At 42.1% G+C, this 20,546-nt stretch overlaps 1 protein-coding gene across 6 annotated transcripts in view; it reads right to left on the bottom strand.

Moving 5' to 3' along the window:
- Positions 1–20,546, bottom strand: part of HELLS (helicase, lymphoid specific) — a 267,233-nt gene that overhangs the window by 112,190 nt on the left and 134,497 nt on the right. For all 6 annotated transcript variants that reach the window (XM_053691865.1, XM_053691867.1, XM_053691863.1 and 3 more), the window contains exons 14-16: positions 10,437–10,582; positions 10,211–10,349; positions 3,039–3,122 (exon numbers count right to left, since the gene is read on the bottom strand). In XM_053691865.1, coding sequence (XP_053547840.1) covers positions 3,039–3,122; positions 10,211–10,349; positions 10,437–10,582 — 369 coding nt within the window. The remainder of the gene's footprint in view (positions 1–3,038; positions 3,123–10,210; positions 10,350–10,436; positions 10,583–20,546) is intronic.

Raw genomic sequence — 20,546 nt, 5'->3', positions numbered from 1 at the left:
CCCCTCTCCTCTCCCTCCTCATTTCTGTGCGGTTAGGGATGACTCCCTTTCTCTCTGCACACCTTTTGGCAGAGTTTAGTAGTCTCTGCCCTACCTGTTGAGCCAGGACTAAGTTTTTATTCCCCTGCACCATTGTAGAATGGCTCACGGGGGTTCAACACTGGATCATTGATTTTACAGTGATTTCCTGTTTCCTGAAGTTTACTTAGATAGTGGTTTTAAGATTGCCTATGTTCTAATGGAGGCTCAGTACTAACTATCATTGGACTAAAATAACAACCAACAGAGGTTACATTCCATGTTTTCACAAATGTTGTCCTGTACAGAGTCATCCTGATGCCTTTATTATGCTTTACTATTTCTGATGTTGTGTATACACTTTACAATCTGTGTTTATCCCACATAAGTTGAATTTGCAATCTTTAGCATTATCTATGTTGCCATGTCCTTAAGTGTTTTGTTTTACTTTTGGTCCCATGACTGGACCTGCTTGTCTGAGGAACTCGCAAAACCTATAAGATTTAAAAGAGATGCCCTTCGTGTAATGTCATGCCAGTACCATATAAGTTGTACAATGTATTCTGTAGATGAGACTGTTGCCAATGTATTATTTCAACCTCAATAAAAAAAACTATATATAAAAAAAAAAAAATTCCTGAGCTATAATTTCAGACATCTTCCTTGGAACCGGAAAAACCTCCTAAGATGGAGAATCAAACTCCACCTTAGAAGACCTCGTGGGGTTGATAGCAACCGCAGGTTCAGGGTTGTCTAAAGTAGCTAGGACCTCCTTCAGTAATAACCCGAGGTATTCTAGTTTAAATCTAAAAATGTACCCCTTCAGATATTTCTACCAAAAGTGTCAGTCTGAGATTTCACCTTCAAAAGCTACTTAAGTATGCTCCTCAGACAAAATGAGAAAGGTTGACCAGCACAGAATTAGAGGGGTCAGAGGCCTTAGACAAATTTTTAGATTTCCTTACGCTTACCTGAAGTACGGAACGCAGACAAAGCTGCCAATACCGCAGAAGTTATCTGCGCGGCAAAATTCCCTGACAAATAAAACCCCCCAGGAGGATGAGAGGACACGAAAGCACTGTATGCAAAACTGATAAGGCTTGGGACGTTTGAGGAGAAAGCTGAGGCATATCCAGAACAGCTATATCCTGAGACATTAGGTTCACAAGGGGTTAACTTATCCTTATATGTTAAGGTCTTAGCTAAGCAATTGGAACAAAATTGCAGTATATATATTTTTTTTTTTAAATTAACTGGGGGAAAAAAAAATAAAAAAATCACTGTACCGGAGTCAAATACTACTAGCAAGGGAACCCTCCAGATGAAGAAACTAATACACAAGTTCAGATCAGCAATCTGATCATAAAGCTGCAGCAGTCCAGCTCAGTGACTGACTAAACGCTGCTCCTCACACACGGAAGAGCGGAGAGTCACATGAGCGGGCTGAGTTTAAAAGAAACTGTGCCACAAGCCTGTTAAAATAGGCACATATCAAGAATGGCTCAACAGTACAAAACATAACCGAGCCGTAAAAGCCAAAAAATTGCCATTTGCTTATCCAATAAATGTTTAAATGACCAAAAACTTCAGTTTATGAAGTCCTAAGCACACAGCTTAAATTAACCCCTTATACTCTATATGCCATTGCTAAGCATACATTGTGCCTGCAAATCTGCCCCAAAAAAGTATCTAAGACAATTTAGATAATCTATGCCTCAAAATTTGATCCCTAGAGGTTTTACCTCAAATGCTTTCCTTCAGAACCAAGGAGGAAAAAGCACTTACCTGTGGATACAGCTGTAGGGCAGGTAACCGCTACATAGGTGTGAATGGTACGTCACTCAGTCAGGAACCTGTAGTAAAAGAAAGAACAGAGTAACTATCTCTGGCTTTCTACAAAGGGGTAGCAAAATGTTAGAAGTAAAGCAAGAGACTTCCTTGCCGCCTTCTAACTGCTAAAAGCCACCACTACTTTTACTCAAAAAATTGATGGGGACACAGCTAGACCCCAATCCTTGCTTGCAGGGAAAATACCCATAAAAGGATTACAATCTCCCGACACCAACTTTGCACAATCTCCATTGAAAGAGGCAAAGAGAATGACTGGGGATTATGGATAAGGAAAGTTACACTTAACTTTGCTGGGGTGCTCGTTGCCTCCTGCTGGCCAGGAGTTGAAGATCACACTAGTAATTGGACTGACGTTGCGGACTCTCCATGCCATAGGAAAGAAAATTAATTGGCAAAAAAAAAAAGGTTAGGGGGATAACTTAAAAAGAAAAGTAAACTAAAAATGTCTCATGCATTTAAATAAGGAAAAATAAGTGGTTTATAATGATTTTGCAGCGAAGAGGAAGTGCTTGTTTGAGCGATACTTGTCTGCAGGATAGAAGCTCATTTACTGAAAATCTAGTGACATTCAGCAGAGGAGGGAAACCAACACCTATTCAGGACAGGTACATTGGTTTGACAAAAAAGAAATGCAAATAGATACAATTATATTTTACTTTAAGGTTCGTTAAAGGGACAGTCTAGTCCAAAACAAACTCATTATTCAGATAGGGCATGTAATTTGAAACAAATTTCCCAATTTTCTTTCACCAATTTTTCTTTGTTCTCTTGGTATTCTTAGTTGAAAGCTAAATCTAAGAGGTTCATATGCTAATTTCTAAGCCCTTGAAAGCTCAGGGCATTTTGATAGTTTCCACCACTAGAGGGTGTTGGTTCATGCGTTTCATATAGATGACATTGAGCTCATGCACGTGAAGTTACCCTGGAGTCCGCACCGATTGGCTAATATGCATGTCTGTCAAAAGAATTGAAATAAGGGGGCAGTCTGCAGAGGCTTAGATACAAGGTAATCACAGAGGTAAAAATTTATATTTCTATAACAGTGATGGTTATGCAAAACTAGGGAATGGGTAATAAAGGGACAGTCTACACCAGAATATTTATAGTTTTAAAAGATAATCCCTTTTAAGTTAAAAAAGCACCATTAGATTTCCTTTTACATCAAATACCTTGTGGCCTCTCTTTTTCATTTCTGGTAACAAACGATCCAAGAGCAAAAATTTGCCAGAACTATTCACCAATTCTTGATCGACCTAAAAGAAAAACAGAATTTATAGTTAATAGACTTTCATCCCAAAAGAAAGGGAGAAATTTTATGTGTCACTACACATGGTATATATTTCCCGCCAACAGGTGGAGGTCAAGAACCCTTGAGCTTTGAATCCCTCCCATCTCCACGCTCTCCAGTCAACATTTGGCCAAACAGGAGCAGGAGGAGAAGAGAAAGCAGGCTTAAGTGGTGCAAATAATCACCCTCATTCAACAAAGAGGGAAGGTCCTATGGACTCATCCCGAAGGAAAGAAATGTATTGGCAAGTATAAATTATGTTTCATATGCAAGTCCATAGGTGTCCATAACGTAGGATACTATACTCAAGCTGAGAGTCCTTGTTAAAATGTTTTCACTTTCAAAATTCAGATAGAGTACGCCATTTCTCCCCCCCCCTCCTATTAGCAAGAGAACCAAGAAAAATGTACACAGTATCTTTATTTGAAAAGCAGCAATGTAAAGCTTAGGAGGTGGCCTATTTTGGTTCAGCAACTGGGAAATGCTTTCTGATTTGATTGGTGGCTAAACTAAGCCACTAATCAGCAAGCGCTATTCAGAGTGAACAAAAAAAAGATGGGCTGGCTCCTAAGCTTAGATTCCTGCTTTTTTTGTTTTGATAGAATAGGAGTAAATTAGATTAAAATTGCATGTTCTATCTGAATCAAGAAAGAAAAAAGGAAAAGTATGCTTACATGATAAATTTATTTCTTTTACGATATGACGAGTCCACGGATTTCATCCTTACTTATGAGATTACGCCTCCTGGTCAGCAGGAGGAGGCAAAGAGCACCACAGCAGAGCTGTATATAGCTCCTCCCTTCCCTCCCCCTCCAGTCACTCGACCTAAGTTAGGAAGAGAAAGGAAAAGCCAAAGGTGCAGCGGTGACTGAAGTTAAACAAAAATGAAAAAAAATACCCGTCTTAGAAATGACAGGGTGGGCTGTGGACTCGTCCTATCGTAAAAGAAATAAATTTATTAAGTAAGCATAAATTTCCTTTTCTTTTAAAAGATATGACTAGTCCACAGATTTCATCCTTACTTATGGGATACAATACCAAAGCTATAGGACACAGATGAAAAGGGAGGGACAAGACAGGAACCTAAACGGAAGGCACCACTGCTTGAAGAACATTTCTCCCAAAACCAGCCTCAGAAGAAGCAAAAGTATCAAATTTAGAAAATTTGGAAAAAAATGTGAAGAGACGACCAAGTCGCAGCCTTGCAAATCTGTTCAACAGAAGCATTGTTTTTAAATGCCCATGAGGAAGCCACAGCCCTAGTAGAATGAGCAGTAATTCTTTCAGGAGGCTGCTGTCCAGCAGTTTCCTATGCCAGACGGATGATACTCTTCAGCCAAAAAGAAAGAGGTAGCCGTAGCTTTCTGGCCCCTACGCTTTACATAAAAACAATTAAGGTGATTGACGAAATTCCTTAGTCGCCTGCAAGTAAAACCTCAGGGCACGGACCACGTCCAAGTTATGCAACAGACGCTCCTTTTTAGAAGGATTCGGACATAATGAAGGAACAACAATTTCCTGATTAATATTCTTAATTAAAACAACCTTAGGTAGGAAACCAGGTTTGGTACGTAAAACCACCTTATCAGAATGGAAGATAAGGAGAGTCACATTGTAACGTTGAAAGCTCAGAAACTTAAGCAACCAAAAATAAAACCTTCCAAGATAACTTAATATCTATGGAATACATGGGTTCAAACGGAAGCCCTTGAAGAACATTAACTAAATTCAAACTCCAGGGTGGAGCAATTGGTTTAAAACACAGGCTTGATTCTGGTCAGAGCCCGACAAAAAGACTGAACGTCAGGAACATCTGCCAGACGTTTGTGTAGTAAAATCGACAAAGCAGAGATTTGTCCCTTTAAGGAACTTGCCGATAACCCTTTCTCCAATCCTTCTTGGAGAAAAGATAGAAGCCTGGGAATCCTAACTCAACTCCATGAGTAGCCCTTGGATTCGCACCAATAAAGATATTTACGCCATATCTTAATGGTAGATCTTTCTAGTAACAGGCTTACGTGCCTGAAGCAAAGTCAATGATTAAATCAGAGAACCCCCGCTTAGATAAAATCAAGCGTTCAATCTCCAAGCAGTCAGCTGCAGAGAAACTAGATTTGGATGTTGGAAGGGTCCCTGAATGAGAAGGTCCTGCCTCAATGGAAGCTTCCACGGTGGCAGAGAGGACATGTCCACTAGATCGGCATACCAAGTCCTGCGAGGCCACGCAGGCGCGATTAGAATTACTGAAGCCCTCTCCTGTTTGATCCGAGCAATCACCCGGGGAAGGAGAGCAAACGGTGGAAACACATAAGCTAGGTTGAACGACCAAGGCATCTATAAGTTCGGCCTTAGGATCCCTTGACCTGGATCCGTATCTTGGGAGCTTGGCATTCTGACGAGATGTCATGAAATCCAACTCCTTGTTCCTCCCTGATTGATGCAAGCCACAGTCGTGATGTTGTCCGACTGAAAACTGATGAATTTGGCCAAAGCCAACTGAATCCAAGCCTGAAGCGCATTCAATATTGCTCTCAATTGCAAAATATTGATCTGACCGAGTCCACACACCCTGAGCCTTCAGTGAATTCCAGACTCCACCACAACCTAGTAGACTGGTGTCCGTTGTCACTATCACCCATGAGGGTCTGCGGAAGCACGTCCCTTGGGACAGATGATCCTGCGACAACCACCAGAGAAGAGTCTCTTGTCTCCTGATCCAGATCTATCCGAGGAGACAAATTTGCATAATCTCGATTCCACTGCCTGAGCATGCTTAGTTGCAGCCGTCTAAGATGAAAACGAGTAAACGGAATGTCCATTGCCGCTACCATCAATCCTATTACCTCCATGCACTGAGCCACTGATGGCCGAGGATTGGACTGAAGGGCTTGGCATGTATTCAGAATCTAACTTTGACCACTGTCAAGAAAATTTTCATGGATATGGAATCTATCAGAGTTGCTAAAAAGGGAACCCTTGTCTGTGGGATTAATTAACTTTTCTAGATTCACCTTCCACCCGTGAGTTTTCAGGAAGGACAGAAACATGTCTGTATGAGATTGTCAGATGGTAAGACCCCTGGATCAGAATATCGTCTAGATAAGGCGCCACTGCAAAACCCCGCGGCCTGAGAACCGTCAGAAGGGATCCTAGAACCTTTGTGAAGATCCTGGGCGCCGTGGCCAGCCCAAAAGGAAGAGCCACGAACTGAAAATGTTTGTCCAGGAAGGCAAACCTTAGAAACTGGTGATCTTTGTGGATAGGAATATGTAGATAAGCATCCTGTAAGTCCACGGTAGTCATATTGACCCTCCTGATTCAATGGAAGAATTGTCCGAATAGTCTCCATCTTGAAGGATGGGACTGAGGAACTTGTTTAGACTCTAGGTCTAAAATGGGTCGAACCGTTCCCTCTTTTTTGGGAACCACAAAAAGGTTTGAGTAAAATCCCTGTCCCTGTTCTTGTTTTGGAACAGGACAAATTACTCCCATAGTGGAGACGTCTTTTACACAACGTAAGAACGCCTCTTTATCTGGTCTACAGACAATCATGAAAGAAGAAACCTTCCCCTTGGGAAGGAATTTTTGAACTGCAACCGATACCCGTGAGACACAATTTCCAGTGTCCATGGATCCTTAAAGGATTACTTTCTGTTATAATTTTTAAGCTTATAAACTAACATATTAAAGTTAACATTAATTAAAACCTACTGACCTATATTTTCTCCAAAACGAAGTTTCATAACGTTCTAAAAGTTATATCTTTTATTCGCTGATGATGTCACGTTATCCTGCCCACTATTCAGCACTGCATGTTCAAAATACTTAAACCAATAACTTTGTGTTTAAAGCGCCATTTTGAAACCTAGGTATTGTAAACGGATTGGTACAGAGCAAAGGATACCCACAGAGTGGGTTTGGAAAACAATTAAATTTGCAGACAAGATTTCTGATATACGGTAGAGATATGTTAATGAAATGCTATTGATAAAAAGCGTATTTGGGGTAGTTAGTTAGTAACAGGCATAGAAAATATTTACTTACAGTGGCCCTTTAAGTCTCTTATCCAAGCCTGGACAAAGAAAGTCTGCCCCCTACTAGATCTGGTCCCGGATCGGGGGCCACCCCTTCATGCTGTCTTGGGAGCAGCAGCGGGCTTCTCGGGTTGTTTACCCTTGTTCCAAGTCTGATTGGGTCTCCCGATGGACTTGGATTGTGCAAAGTTCTCATCCTGCTTAGCGGAAGAGGGGACACCCTTGAAATTTCGAAACGAAAATTACTCTGTCTACCCCTCTGCTTAGACGTTTTATCCTGAGGTAGGAGATTACCTTTACCTCCCATAACGTCAGAAATGATCTCCTTTAAGTCAGGCCCGAATAGTCTTCCCCTTGAAAGGAATAGCCAAAAGTTTGGATTTAGAGGACACATCCGCAGACCAAGATTTTAACCATAAGGCTCTGCGCGCTAGAATGTCAAATCCTGCATTCTTAGCCGCCTATTTGGCTATCTGAAAAGCGGCATATGTAACAAAAGAATTGGCCAGCCTAAGGGCCTTAATTCTATCCATTATTTCCTCTAAAGAAGTCTGTCTTAAGAGACTCCTCTAAGGCATCAAACCAAAAGGCAGCCACAGTTGTGACTGGTACAATGCAGGCCGTCAGTTGTAAAAGAAACCCTTGGTGAACAAATAGCTTTTTTAGAAAACCCTCCCAACTATTTATCCATAGGGTCTTTGAAAGCACAACTGTCCTCAATAGGGATAGTCGTACGCTTAGCCAGGGTAGAAATAGCCCCCTCCACCTTAGGGACCATTTGCCAAGAATCCCGAACAGTGTCAGGTATAGTGTACATTTTCATAAAAATAGGGGAGGGTGAAAACAGGATACCCGGTCTTTCCCATTCCCTAGTAATTTCCGAAATTCTCTTAGGAACTGGAAAAACATCAGAATAAGATGGAACCTCTAAATACTTGTCCATCTTACACAATTTCTCTGGAGGGACCACAATAGAGTCAGTCGTCCAGAGTCACCAGAACCTCCCTTAGTAACAGGCGAAGGTGTTCAAGCTTAAATCTGAAGGACATCACGTCCGAATCCGTCGGGGGTAAAGCACTACCTGAATCAGACAGCTCCCCTTCAGACAAAGCCTCCCTACCCCCTCCCTCAGAGCCCTGGGAGGGCACACCGGAGATTCAAGGAATCAGAAGTCGTATGGCCCACCTGGGTCTCTTTTCTACTACGTTTGCCCTGTAACACCGGCAACTTAGATAAAACTTCTGTAAGAGTAGAGGACATAACTGCAGCCATATCCTGCAGAGTAAATGATGCAGACACCGTGGAAGAACATGGCGTTACTTGCGTGGGCGTTAAAGGCTGTGACGCTTTGGGAGAGAGTTGCGGCATACCCTGAGACTCAGTCTGAGGACTGTCATTAGACTTATCTTTATTAAAGAAAATTCTCTCTACACTCTAATGCCGGTCAATGCATGGGGGACAAAGTGTAACTGGGGGTTCCACAATGGCATTTAAACACAAGACCTGTAGTTTGCTCAAGGTCATCCATTTTGACAACCTGAACAGAAAAATGCAAGCTTGGTCAGTAACACTGAAAATCTTAACTTTTTTTAAAGTAATGCATCTTTAACAAGAAAAAAAATGTTTATGTTAACCTTGCTATATGAACTATGTCACATAGTAATCCTCTTCACATTCCCTATTAAAGAGTGAACCATTATTCCATATAACACAAAAACTTCTCAGTCACGCACGCCGCTCCTACCTGTCCTCACTGACCAAGGATAAAGCGAACCTGCGTGTTGAAGATCACTTGTGTAAACTATGAGACAAGTGTACAAGCAGCCTTAATGACAAGCGGTACAACTGTGCTAAAACGTGCCAGAACAAAGCCCCGCCCATTGTGGGCATCAGAACTCGGGAAAAAGAAACGTCTATGCAGGCCAAAGCCTTGGAGTAAAGTAAAAACTTAACTCCTATGGCTCCGTAACTCCCAACGTCAGCTCTATTCTCCATAAAAGTGAAAAACACATGCCCAATTAACCTTTCAGCTCTAAATAAATGAATCTTACTAGAGTGTCTGAATAAAGATTGCCCATATATCTTTCATATCCCAGCGCTTCTAGGTTACTCAATCATACTAGAGTGTCTGGATAACGCTCCATGTCGGTTCTCATACATCAGACATATTAGCCTCATGTCCCCTGAGAAAAAAAAAAAAAGTACAGACCGTTCTGAGAATGTCACTTTCCTTATAGTGCAAAAAACCCCAGAAACAGACTGCACTTACAAGCATGCTGAGGAACAGCATGAGACTCAGTGTCAGGGGGTCTAATCTTCCTCCTGAGGTCCTGTGCAGTCAGAAGGGCTTTAGTTAAACTTCTCCAAAGCCATCAGCAGAGCAGCATAAATGTGGGAGGCACAGTGCAGGTAAAACCTCACCAGTTCCCAAAACCATAAGGTTATAAACTCCAGATGCTGCTCCAATAAAAAATAGTACACTTTGGCACCATTTAAAAATAATAAACTCTTGATTGAAGAATCTAAACTCAGACCTCACTCCTATCACTAATGCAGGCAAAGAGAATGACTGGATTGGGAGGGAAGGGAGGAAATATATATATATATATATATATATATATATATATATATATATATATATATATATATATATATATATATATATATATATATATATATATATATATATATATATATATATATATATATATATATATATATATATATATATATATATATATATATATATATATATATATATATATATATATATATATATATATATATATATATATATATATATATATATATATATATATATATATATCTCTCTGCTGTGGAGCTCTTTGCCTCCTCCTGCTGACCAGGAGGCGATATCCCATAAGGATGAAATCCGTGGACTCGTCATATCTTGTAAAAGAAAAGTTGTCTATCCTACATTTTGGTGTGCGTCTCCACAGATATACAAGCAATAGTTTGTTTGGGGCCACAAATAAAATCACCAAAAGATGGTTCCCACCTTAAATTCCTGCGTTACTGGATCCAGAGGATATTCAATCAAATATGGATGGTTACAACACTTTCTAAGCAACATCATTACATTCCTCATTTTCAGATTAACTTCAGAGTCTGCTGGTAGACATTCTTCAGATGGTGGGCTATGAGCAAGCAACACAACATTACAATAAAATAGACATGCTAGGATATAGCAAGCTTGCAGATTTGTAGATTTTTGGGCATGGTACCTTTCTTGTTCTTCCTGTTTCATTATTTGAATGACTAATTTTTCAAGGTCACTTGGGGTGTCTTCATCTAGTTCACAATAATTAACCACTTTTCGGCTTCTCCTCTTTGCTCTTCCAACAGTTGGTTTTGCAATTATTTCTTGAGACTAACAAAAAAATAAATAAAAAAAACACTTGGGTAATACAAATCCAGGCAATAAAAAAAAGTAGATGTTAACTTTAAAAAAATATAAAAAAAATGTATGCTTACCTGAAAAATGTATTTCTTTGACACGATGAGTCCACGGATCATCTTAATTACTAAAGGGATATTCACCTCCTGGTCAGCAGGAGGAGGCAAAGAGCATCACAGCAGAGCTGTTAAATAGCAGAAAAACTCAGTTTAGATAATATTAAGTGTTTAACCACCAAGTATTCAGTTTCAGGAAAAAACAGATTTGGGTGAGAGGCCCTTGAATTAGAAGGTCCTTCCTCAACGGAAGTCTCCAAGGTGACAGACGACATGTCCATCAGATCTGCATACCAAATCTTGCGATGAGGATCACTGAGGTGCTATGAGGATCACCGATGCCCTCTCACGCTTGATTCGAGCAATGACCTGAGGAAAAAGCTGGAGAACACTTCCGGATGGAGTTCCCACTCCCCCGGATGAAAGGTCTGCCTGCTCAGGGAATCCACCTCCCAGTTGTCCACCCCTGGGATGTGGATCGCCAACCAGCAGCAAGAATGGGCCTCAGCCACTGAATTATTTTGGATAACTCATTGCTAAAGAACTCCTCGTTCCTCCCTGATTGATGTAAGTCACTGACGTTATCTTTTTCGACTGGAACCTGAGAAACTGGACCAAGGCTAACTGAGACCAGGCCAGAAAAACATTGTAGATCGCTCTCGGCTCCAGAATGTTTATAGGAAGAACAGACTCTGAGTCCAAACACCTTGAGCCCTTAGGGAGCCCCAGACTGCTCCCCACCCTAAAAGGCTGGTGTCTTGTCACAATCACCCAAGATGGTCTGCAAAAGCAGATTCCCTGGGAGAGATGATCTAGCATCCCTTGTCTCCTGCTCCAGTAGTATCCGAGGAGACAAATTGGTATAATATCCGTTCCATTGCCTGAGCATGCTTAACTGCAGAAGTCTGAGATGGAACCGAGCAAACAGGATGTCCATTGCCGCAACCATCAGCCTGATTACCTCCATGTACTGAGCCACTGAAGGCCGAGGAGTTGACTGAATGACTAGACAAGTACCGATAATCTGATTTCCTGACATTGTCAGAAAAATCTTCATTGCCATGGAATCTATTATGGTTCCCAAGAAAGCTACCCTTGTCTTGGGACAAAAACTTTTCCAAATTTACCTTCCCCCTCGCAGTAAGGAAAACACCATGTCAGTGTGACTTCTGGCTTGCTGCAAGGATGGCGTCTGGACTAGGATGTCGTCCAGATAGGGTGCCACTGCAATGCCCCGTAAGCAAAGCACCGCCAACAGCGATCCCAGAGCCTCTGAAAACCGAGAGCTGTAGCAAGACCGAAAGGAAGAGCCACTAACTGGAAGAGTTTGTCCAGAAAGGCAAACCTTAGAACTTGAAACGATTCTTGTGATTGACACATGAAGGTACGCATCCTTTTAAATCCACTGTTATAAATTGACCCTCTTGGATCAAGGGAAGAATGGAACGAATAGTTTCCATCTTGAAGGACGGAACACTAAGAAATTTGTTTAGACTCTTGAGATCTAAAAAGTGATCTGAAGGTTCCCTCTTTTGGGAACCACAAACAGATTGGGATAAAAACCCAGACCCTGTACCTATATTGGAACTGGAACAATCACTCCCAGGTCTGAGAGGTCTCCTACACAGTGCAAGAACGCCTCTCCTTTTGTATGATCTGCAGATAATCTTGAAAGCAGAAACCTGCCTCCGGGAGGAAAACTTTTGAACTCTAATTTGTATCCCTGGGACACTATTTTCTATTGCCCAGGGATCCTGAACATCTTGAACCCAAGCATGAGCGAAGACTGAAAGTCTCTCCCCCACAAGATCCGATCCCGGATTGGGGGCATGTCCTTCATGCTGTCTTTGATTCCACAGCAGGCTATTTGGATTTTTTTTTTTTTTTTTTTAATTCTTTAAAATTTCCAAAGAGATTGCCGTCAAGCCAGGTCCCAACAAGGTCTTCCCCTTGTAAGGCATCACTAAAAGCTTAGACAGAGCAAACATCCGTAGAACAAGGTTCTAACCATAAAGGCTCTGTGAGCTCGAACAGAGAAGCCTGAAACCTATGCTCCTAGTTTGATAACTTAAAAGAATTTGAAATAAAGGAATTAGCCGATCTGAAAGCTTTTATCCTATCCAGGATTTTTTTCCAGGGGAGTTTGACATAGTAGCATCAGACAACGCATCAAACCAATATGCCGCCGCACTAGTGACGGTAGTAAAGACACAGCTGGATGCCATTGTAAGCCCTGGTGTACATCCTTTTTCTAATTTGTCCGTAGGACCCTTGAAAAACCCAACTATCCTCTAAGGGTATAGAAGCTTTTATCCAAGCTGGAAACTACTCCTTCCCCCCTAGGGAATGTTTCCCAGCCTCTTTAGCCGAGTCGGCTGTGGAAAAGTTTTGTAAATATAGGGAATGCGTCCCTCCTTATAATTTACTGGACGCACTAGTATAGGTTACACCAGAAATGTCTTTACTGGACGCACTGTCAGAGTCGCCCAGGACAGTTAAAACTTTCTAAAGTAACAATTCCATCTGAGTCCGATAATTCTCTCTCAGATAATCCCAAAAAATCTGCCTCCTTCAGAAACAGGAACTATTCGGAATAGCAACTGCTGAATCAATATTCATTGAAAATAATTCCTCTAGAAATGTTTTCTACTTTGTGGGAAAAACATAATGCATCATAACTCTGAGTGGAGTGTGTAAAGAAGCACAGGACACTGCATGTGGGCCATAACATTTTGTGTGACACTATAGGAGAAATTTGTGGCATAACTTGACCATTGTCAGACTCCTACACTGCAATCGCCTCAGAGGGAGTAGGTTGAGGAAATAGCGAAAACATTTAATAAAAATTGATACATAAACCATTACTGTCTCTTTAAATCTTAAGAGTAACTATTTTTGTGTGCTTTTGTTCCATCCTAAGTCAAAGGACGAATTAAATAAAAAGCTGAATTTTAATAAAATGAACGGATCAAAAACATTACTGTCTCTTTAAATTTTAAAAGTACTCTTGTGTGCTTTTGGTCCATCTTAAATCAAAGGATGAATTAACACAAACAGCCGAAATTCTTTTAATAAACGAAACAGAAAAAAAAATGTTACTTTCTCTAATTTTTAAACTGTAACCTTTTTATTTTTGTGTGCAAAAATGAGTGAGATCAGCACGCAAGTATCGTAGCACCTACTTACACCTCAGATAAACCTTGCTGAGGTGATCCATCAGTACTACATACTTAAATTCAATAAACCTCATGCAACACTTAGAAAGTCATGTTCCTAACATAACAGTTCCCAAGCAGATCCGGAACGCAATCCGGACCCACCTATGAAAGCACCAAGTATTGTGCTAGCAAGAATATCCGTTCTACCATCTGATGAATGGAAGGAATGAAGCGAGATCAGTCCAAGTCGGCCTCAACATAACTCCGCCCCTCATGGGCATGATAAGTCAATCCGAGTCCGCCTAGAAACTGAAAATTGCGCCCCTTCAAAACAGCGCCAGCATGCCTGAATCATGGTCTCAATGACCGACTCAGAAAAATCCCGCTTAGACAGAACTAAGCGCTCCATCTCCAAACAGAAAGCTTCATACAAATGAATGGACCCTGAATTAGAAAGTCCCTCATCAAGACAAGCACCAAGGTGGAAGAGAAACTTCCCCACTCGGTCAGTTTTCAGATACTGCAAGATTATGCAAGACCTATTAAAAGAAAAAAATGTATGCTTACCTGATAATTATTTCCTTGACATGAGTCCACGGATCATCTTAATTACTATTAGGAATGCCACTACTGCCCTGCAGGAGGCAGCAGAGCACCACAGCAAAGTGGTTAAATATCACCTCCCTTCACTCCCAACCCAGTCATTCGACCGAAGTAAAGGAGACAGGAAGTAACAAGGTGCAGAGGTGTCTGAAGTTTATAACATACTAACAACCTGTCCATCAAAAACAGGGCAGGCAGTGGACTTGTGTCAAAAAAGAAATACATTTATCAGGTAAGCATAAATTTTGTTTTTTTAATGACATGAGTCCACGGATCATCTTAGTTACTGTTGGGAATCACCACCCAAGCTAGAGTACACAGATGATATGGGAGGGACAATACAGGGAACCTAAACGGAAGGCACCACTGCCTGAAGAACCTCTCTCCCAAAAGACAAGGCAAAAGTATCAAATTTGAAGAATTTTGAGAAAGTATGAAGAGAGGACCAAGTTGCCATGCAACTCTGTTCCACAGAAGATTCATTTTTGAATGCCCATGAGGAAGTAACAGCCCTCGTGGAATGAGCCGTAACTCTCGGGAGGCTGCTGTCCAGCAGTCTTATATGCAAAACGTATGATACTCTTCAGCCAAAAAGTAGCCGTAGCGTTCTGTCCCTTATGTTTTCCCGAGAAAACCACAAAGCAGAAGACTGACTAAAATCCTTAGTCGCCTGCAGATAAAAGTTAAGGCAAGGACCACGTCCAAATTGTGCAGAAGCCGTTCCTTCCTTGTGTCCTAATCCTACTTCTCAGAAGAAACAATCTCCTGATTAATGTTCCGATCAGAAACTTTAGGAAGAAATCCTAATTTAGTACATAAAACTACCTTATCGGAATGAAATAAGGTAAGGGATTCGTAATGCAATGCAGAGAGCTCTGATACTCTGAGCAGAAGAAACAGCAACAAGAAACAAAACTTTCCAAGATAACTTAATATCTAAGGAATGCATAGGCTCAAACGGAGCCCCTTGAAAAACTCTTGGAACCAATTTAAGACTCCATGGAGGAGTAACTGGCTTTAACACAGGCCTGATCCTGACCAAGGCCTGACAAAAGGATTGCACACTGCCAGACGCTTGTGTGACAGACCCTGCGGTCAGGACTGAAAGTGTTAACTCTATTTTCTAAATACAAGTTGCTGGCTCCAGCCATAATCTAGTTAGTGATAAGCATTCCATTGTTTGATCACCCTCTCAGAGAAAACTGCCTAAGTGATAAGAAGAGCCTAGAGTGTCTTGTGTTTAAAGTATTTAAGTAATGTAATTCTATTGTTTCATAAAAGGGCGTCTTCCCCTGTTTATCTAAATGTACAAGAGTCTTTCAACCCCCCCATCTGGGGGTCAAAACCTGTATAAATACTAGGCATTCAGCCTTTAATAAATATATTCTGTTTTAAACCTGAAATGTGGAGCTTGGTCTCATGTTTGAAGGGAAACTGATCGAGGTTGTGAAGTGCTGATTCTGTATGCAGGACATTGTTCCCTGGTATTAACCCTTGGTATCCTGTTGGTACCGTAACAGCTTGTGCAATAAAATAGATAAAGGCAGAAATTTGACCCTTTAGGGGGGCTTGTCGATAATCCTTTCTCCAAACCCTCTTGGAGAAAAGACAATATTCTCGGAATCCTGACTACTCCAGGAGTACCCCTTGGATTCGCACCAATATAGATATTTACACCATATCTTATGGTAAATCTTTCTAGTTACAAGTTTACGAGCCTGAATCATGATCTATGACTGAGTCAGAAAAGCCCCGCTTGGATAAAATTAAACGTTCAATCTCCAAGCAGTCAGCTTCAGAGGAACTAGATTTGGGTGAAGGAAGGGTCCTTGAATTAGAAGGTCCTTCAACGGAAGTCTCCAAGGTGGCAGGGATGACATGTCCACCAGATCTGCATACCAAATCCTGCGAGGCCAAGCAGGTGGAATGAGGATCACCAAGGCTCTCATGTTTGACTCGAGCAATGAACTGAGGAAGAAGAGCAAACGGAGGAAATATGTATGCTAGACTGAAGGACCAAGGAACCACCAGGGCATCTAACAGTTCCGCCTGGGGGTCCCTGTACCTCGGGAGCTTGGCATTCTGTTGAGATGCCATGAGATCTAACTCTGGCCGACAGCACTTGAGAATCAGGCTGGAGAACACTTCCAGATGGAGTTCCCACTCCCCCAGATGAAAGGTCTGCCTGCTCAGGAAGTCCACCTCCCAGTTGTCCACCCCATGGATGTGAATTTCCGACAGACAGCAAGAGTGGGTTTCCGCCCACTGAATTATTTTTGTTACCTCCGTCATCACTAAGGAACTCCTCGTTCCTCCCTGATTGATTTAAGCCACTGAAGTTATGTTGTCCGACTGGAACCTGATAAACTGGACCAAGACTAACAGGGGCCAGGCCAGAATAGCATTGAAGATTGCTCTCAGCTCCAGAATGTTTATAGGAAGAACAGACTGAGTCCAAACTCCCTGAGCCTTTAGGGAGCCAAAGCACAACTATCCTCTATGGGTATAATAGTTCTTAGCAAACCGCTCCTTCCACCTTGGGGCTGTCTTCCAAGCCTCCTTGACAGTCTGCTATGGGGGGAACATCTTTTTAAACATAGGAAATGGAGAAAGGAAATTTATGCTTACCTGATAAATTTATTTCTTTTACAATGACGAGTCCACGGATTTCCTCCTTACTTATGGTATTACACCTCCTGGTCAGCAGGAGGAGGCAAAGAGCACCACAGCAGAGCTGTATATATCTCTCCTCCCTTCCCTCCCACTCCAGTCATTCGACCGAAGTTAGGAAGAGAAAGGAAAAGCCAAAGGTGCAGAGGTGACTGAAGTTTTAACAAAAAATAAGTAAATACCTGCCTTAGAAATGACAGGTTGGGCCGTGGACTCTTCATATCGTAAAAGAAATACATTTATCAGGTAAGCATAAAATTTCCTTTTCATCCTTACTTATAGGACACGGATGAAAGGGAGGGACAAGACAGGAACCTAAACGGAAGGCACCACTGCTTGAAGAACCTCTCTCCCAAAAACAGCCTCAGACGAGGCAAAAGTAACCAAGTTGCAACCTTGCAAATCTGTTCAACAGAAGCATCATTTTTAAATATCCATGAGGAAGCCACAGCCCTAGTAGAATGAGCTGTCCAGCAGTCTCATATGCCAAACGGATGATACTCTTCAGCCAAACAAAGAGGTAGCCGTAGCTTTCTGGCCCCTACATCTTCCAGAAAAAAACAACAAATAATGAAGATGGTTGAAGAAATTCTTTAGTCGCGTGTAAGTAAAACTTCAGGGCACGAACAGCGTCCAAGTTATGTAACATACGCTCCTTTTTAGGATTAGGACACAACGAAGGAACAACAATTTCCTGATTAATATTCTTATTAGAAACAACCTTAGGAAGAAAACCAGGTTTGGTACGTAACACCACCTTATCAGAATGGAAAATAAGATAAGGAGAATCACATTGTAAAGCTGAAAGCTCAAACTCTGCGAGCAGAAGAAATGGCAACCAAAAATAAAACTTTCCAAGATAACTTAATATCTATGGAATGCATAGGTTCAAACTGAACCCCTTGAAGAACATTAAGAACTAAATTCAAACTCCAAAATGGAGCAATGGGTCTAAACACAGGCTTGATTCTAGTCAGAGCCCGACAAAAAAAAAAAATTGAACGTCTGGAATATCTTCCAGACGCTTGTGTAACAAAATAGACAAAGCAGAAATCTGTCCCTTTAAGGAACTTGCCAACAACCCTTTCTCCAATCTTTCTGGGAGAAAAGACAAAATCCTGGGAATCCTAACCCTATTCCATGAGTAGCCCTTGGAGTCGCACCAAAAAAGATATTTACGCCATATCTTATGGTAAATCTTTCTGGTAACAGGCTTGTGTGCCTGAATCAATGACCGAATCAGAGAACCCTCGCTTAGATAAAATCAAGCGTTCAATCTCCAAGCAGTCAGCTGCAGAGAAACTAGATACGGATGATCGAAGGGTCCCTGAATGAGAAGGTCCTGCCTCAATGGAAGCTTCCACGGTGGCAGAGAGGACATGTCCACCAGATCGGCATACCAAGTCCTGCAAGGCCACGCAGGAGCGATGAGAATCACCAACGCCCTCTCCTGTTTGATCCAGTAATCACCCGGGGAAGGAGAGCAAACGGTGGAAACACATAAGCTAGGTTGAACAACCAAGGCACTGCCAAGGCATCTATCAGTTCGGCCTGAGGATCCCTGGATCCGTATCTCTGGAGCTTGGCATTCTGACAAGATGCCATAAGATCCAGCTCCGGTCTGCCCCATCTGAGAATCAGTGGCAAAGACCTCCGGATGGAGTTCCCATTCCCCAGGATGAAACGTCTGTCTGCTCAAAAAAAAAAATCCGCTTTCCAGTTGTCCACTCCTGGGATTAAGATTGCTGACAGATAAGAGTGAGCCTCCACCCACCGAATTAGCTTGGATACCTCTGTCATCGCTAAGGAACTCCTTGTTCCTCCCTGATTGATGCAAGCCAGTGTCGTGATGTTGTCCGACTGAAAACTGATAAATTGGCTTCGGCCAAGCCTGAAGTGCATTGAATATTGCTCTTAATTCCAGAATATTGATTGGAAGTAGAGACTCCGATCGAGTCCACATACTCTGCCTTCAGGGAATTCCAGACTGCACCACAACCTAGTAGACTGGCGTCCGTTGTCACTATCACCCATGAGGGTCTGCGGAAGCACGTCCCTTGGGACAGATGATCCGGCGACAACCACCAAAGAAGAGTCTCTTCTCTCCTGATCCAGATCTATCTGAGGAGACAAATTTGCATAGTCTCCATTCCACTGCCTGAGCATGCTCAGTTGTAGCGGTCTGAGATGAAAACAAGCAAACTGAATGATGTCCATTGCCGCCACAATCAATTCAATTACCTCCATGCACTGAGCACTGATGGCGAGGATTGGACTGAAGGCCTAGGCATGTATTCAGAATCTAACTTTCTAACTTCCGTCAAGAAAATTTTCATGGATATAGAATCTCAGAGTACCCTGGAAAGGGACCCTTGTCTGTGGGATTAGTGAACTCTTCTAGATTCACCTTCCACCCGTGAGTCCTTAGAAAGGACAGAACCATGTCTGTATGAGACGACTGGATCAGAATATCGTCCAGATAAGGCGCCACTGCAATGCCCCGCGGTCTGAGAACCGCCAGTAGAGACCCTAGAACCTTCGTGAAGATCCTGGGTACTGTGGCCAGCCCGAAAGGAAGAGCCATGAACTGAAAATCCAGGAAGGCAAACCTTAGAAATTGGTGATGATCTTTGTGGATAGGAATATGAAGGTATGCATCCTTTAAGTCCACGGTAGTGATATAAATAACCCACCTGGATCAATGGAAGAATTGTCCGAATGGTCTCCATCTTGAAGGATGGGACTGAGAAACTTGTTTAGACTCTAGAGATCTAAAATGGGTCTGAACGTTAACTTTTTTGGGAACCACGAAAAGATTTGAGTAAAACCCGTGCCCCTGTTCCTGTATTGGAACGGGACGAATTACTCCCATAGTGGAGAGGTCTTTTACACAACGTAAGAACACCTCTTTATCTGGTCTACAATCGTGAAAGAAGAAACCTCCCCCTCGGGAGGGAATTTCTGAACTCCCGATGATACCCTTGGGACACGATTTCCAGTGTCCAGGGATCCTGAACGTCTCTTATCCAAGCCTGGACAAAGAAAGTCTGCCTCTACTAGATCCGGTTTGGGAGCAGCAGCAGGCTTCTTGGGTTGTTTACCCTTGTTCCAAGCCTGGTTGGGTCTCCAGATGGACTTGGTTTGTGCAAAATTCCCTTCCTGCTTAGCGGAAGAAGAGGGGACTCCCTTGAAATTTCGAAAGGAACGAAAATTATTCTGTTTACCCCTTGTTTAGATGTTTTATCCTGAGGTAGGAGGTGACCCTTACCTCTCGTAATGTCAGAAATGATTTCTTTCAAGTCAAGCCCGAATAGGGTCTTTCCCCTGAAAAGAAATAGCCAAAAGCTTAGATTTAGAGGACACATCCGCAGACCAAGATTTTAACCATAAAGCTCTTCGTGCTAAGATGGAGATCCCCCCGAACTCTTAGCCGCAAATTTGGTGATCTGA

Source organism: Bombina bombina, chromosome 9 (genome assembly GCF_027579735.1).
Source record: "Bombina bombina isolate aBomBom1 chromosome 9, aBomBom1.pri, whole genome shotgun sequence".
Taxonomy (NCBI): domain Eukaryota; kingdom Metazoa; phylum Chordata; class Amphibia; order Anura; family Bombinatoridae; genus Bombina; species Bombina bombina.
Note: the sequence above shows the minus strand (reverse complement) of the source record. Positions and strands in the feature narration are given on the sequence as shown.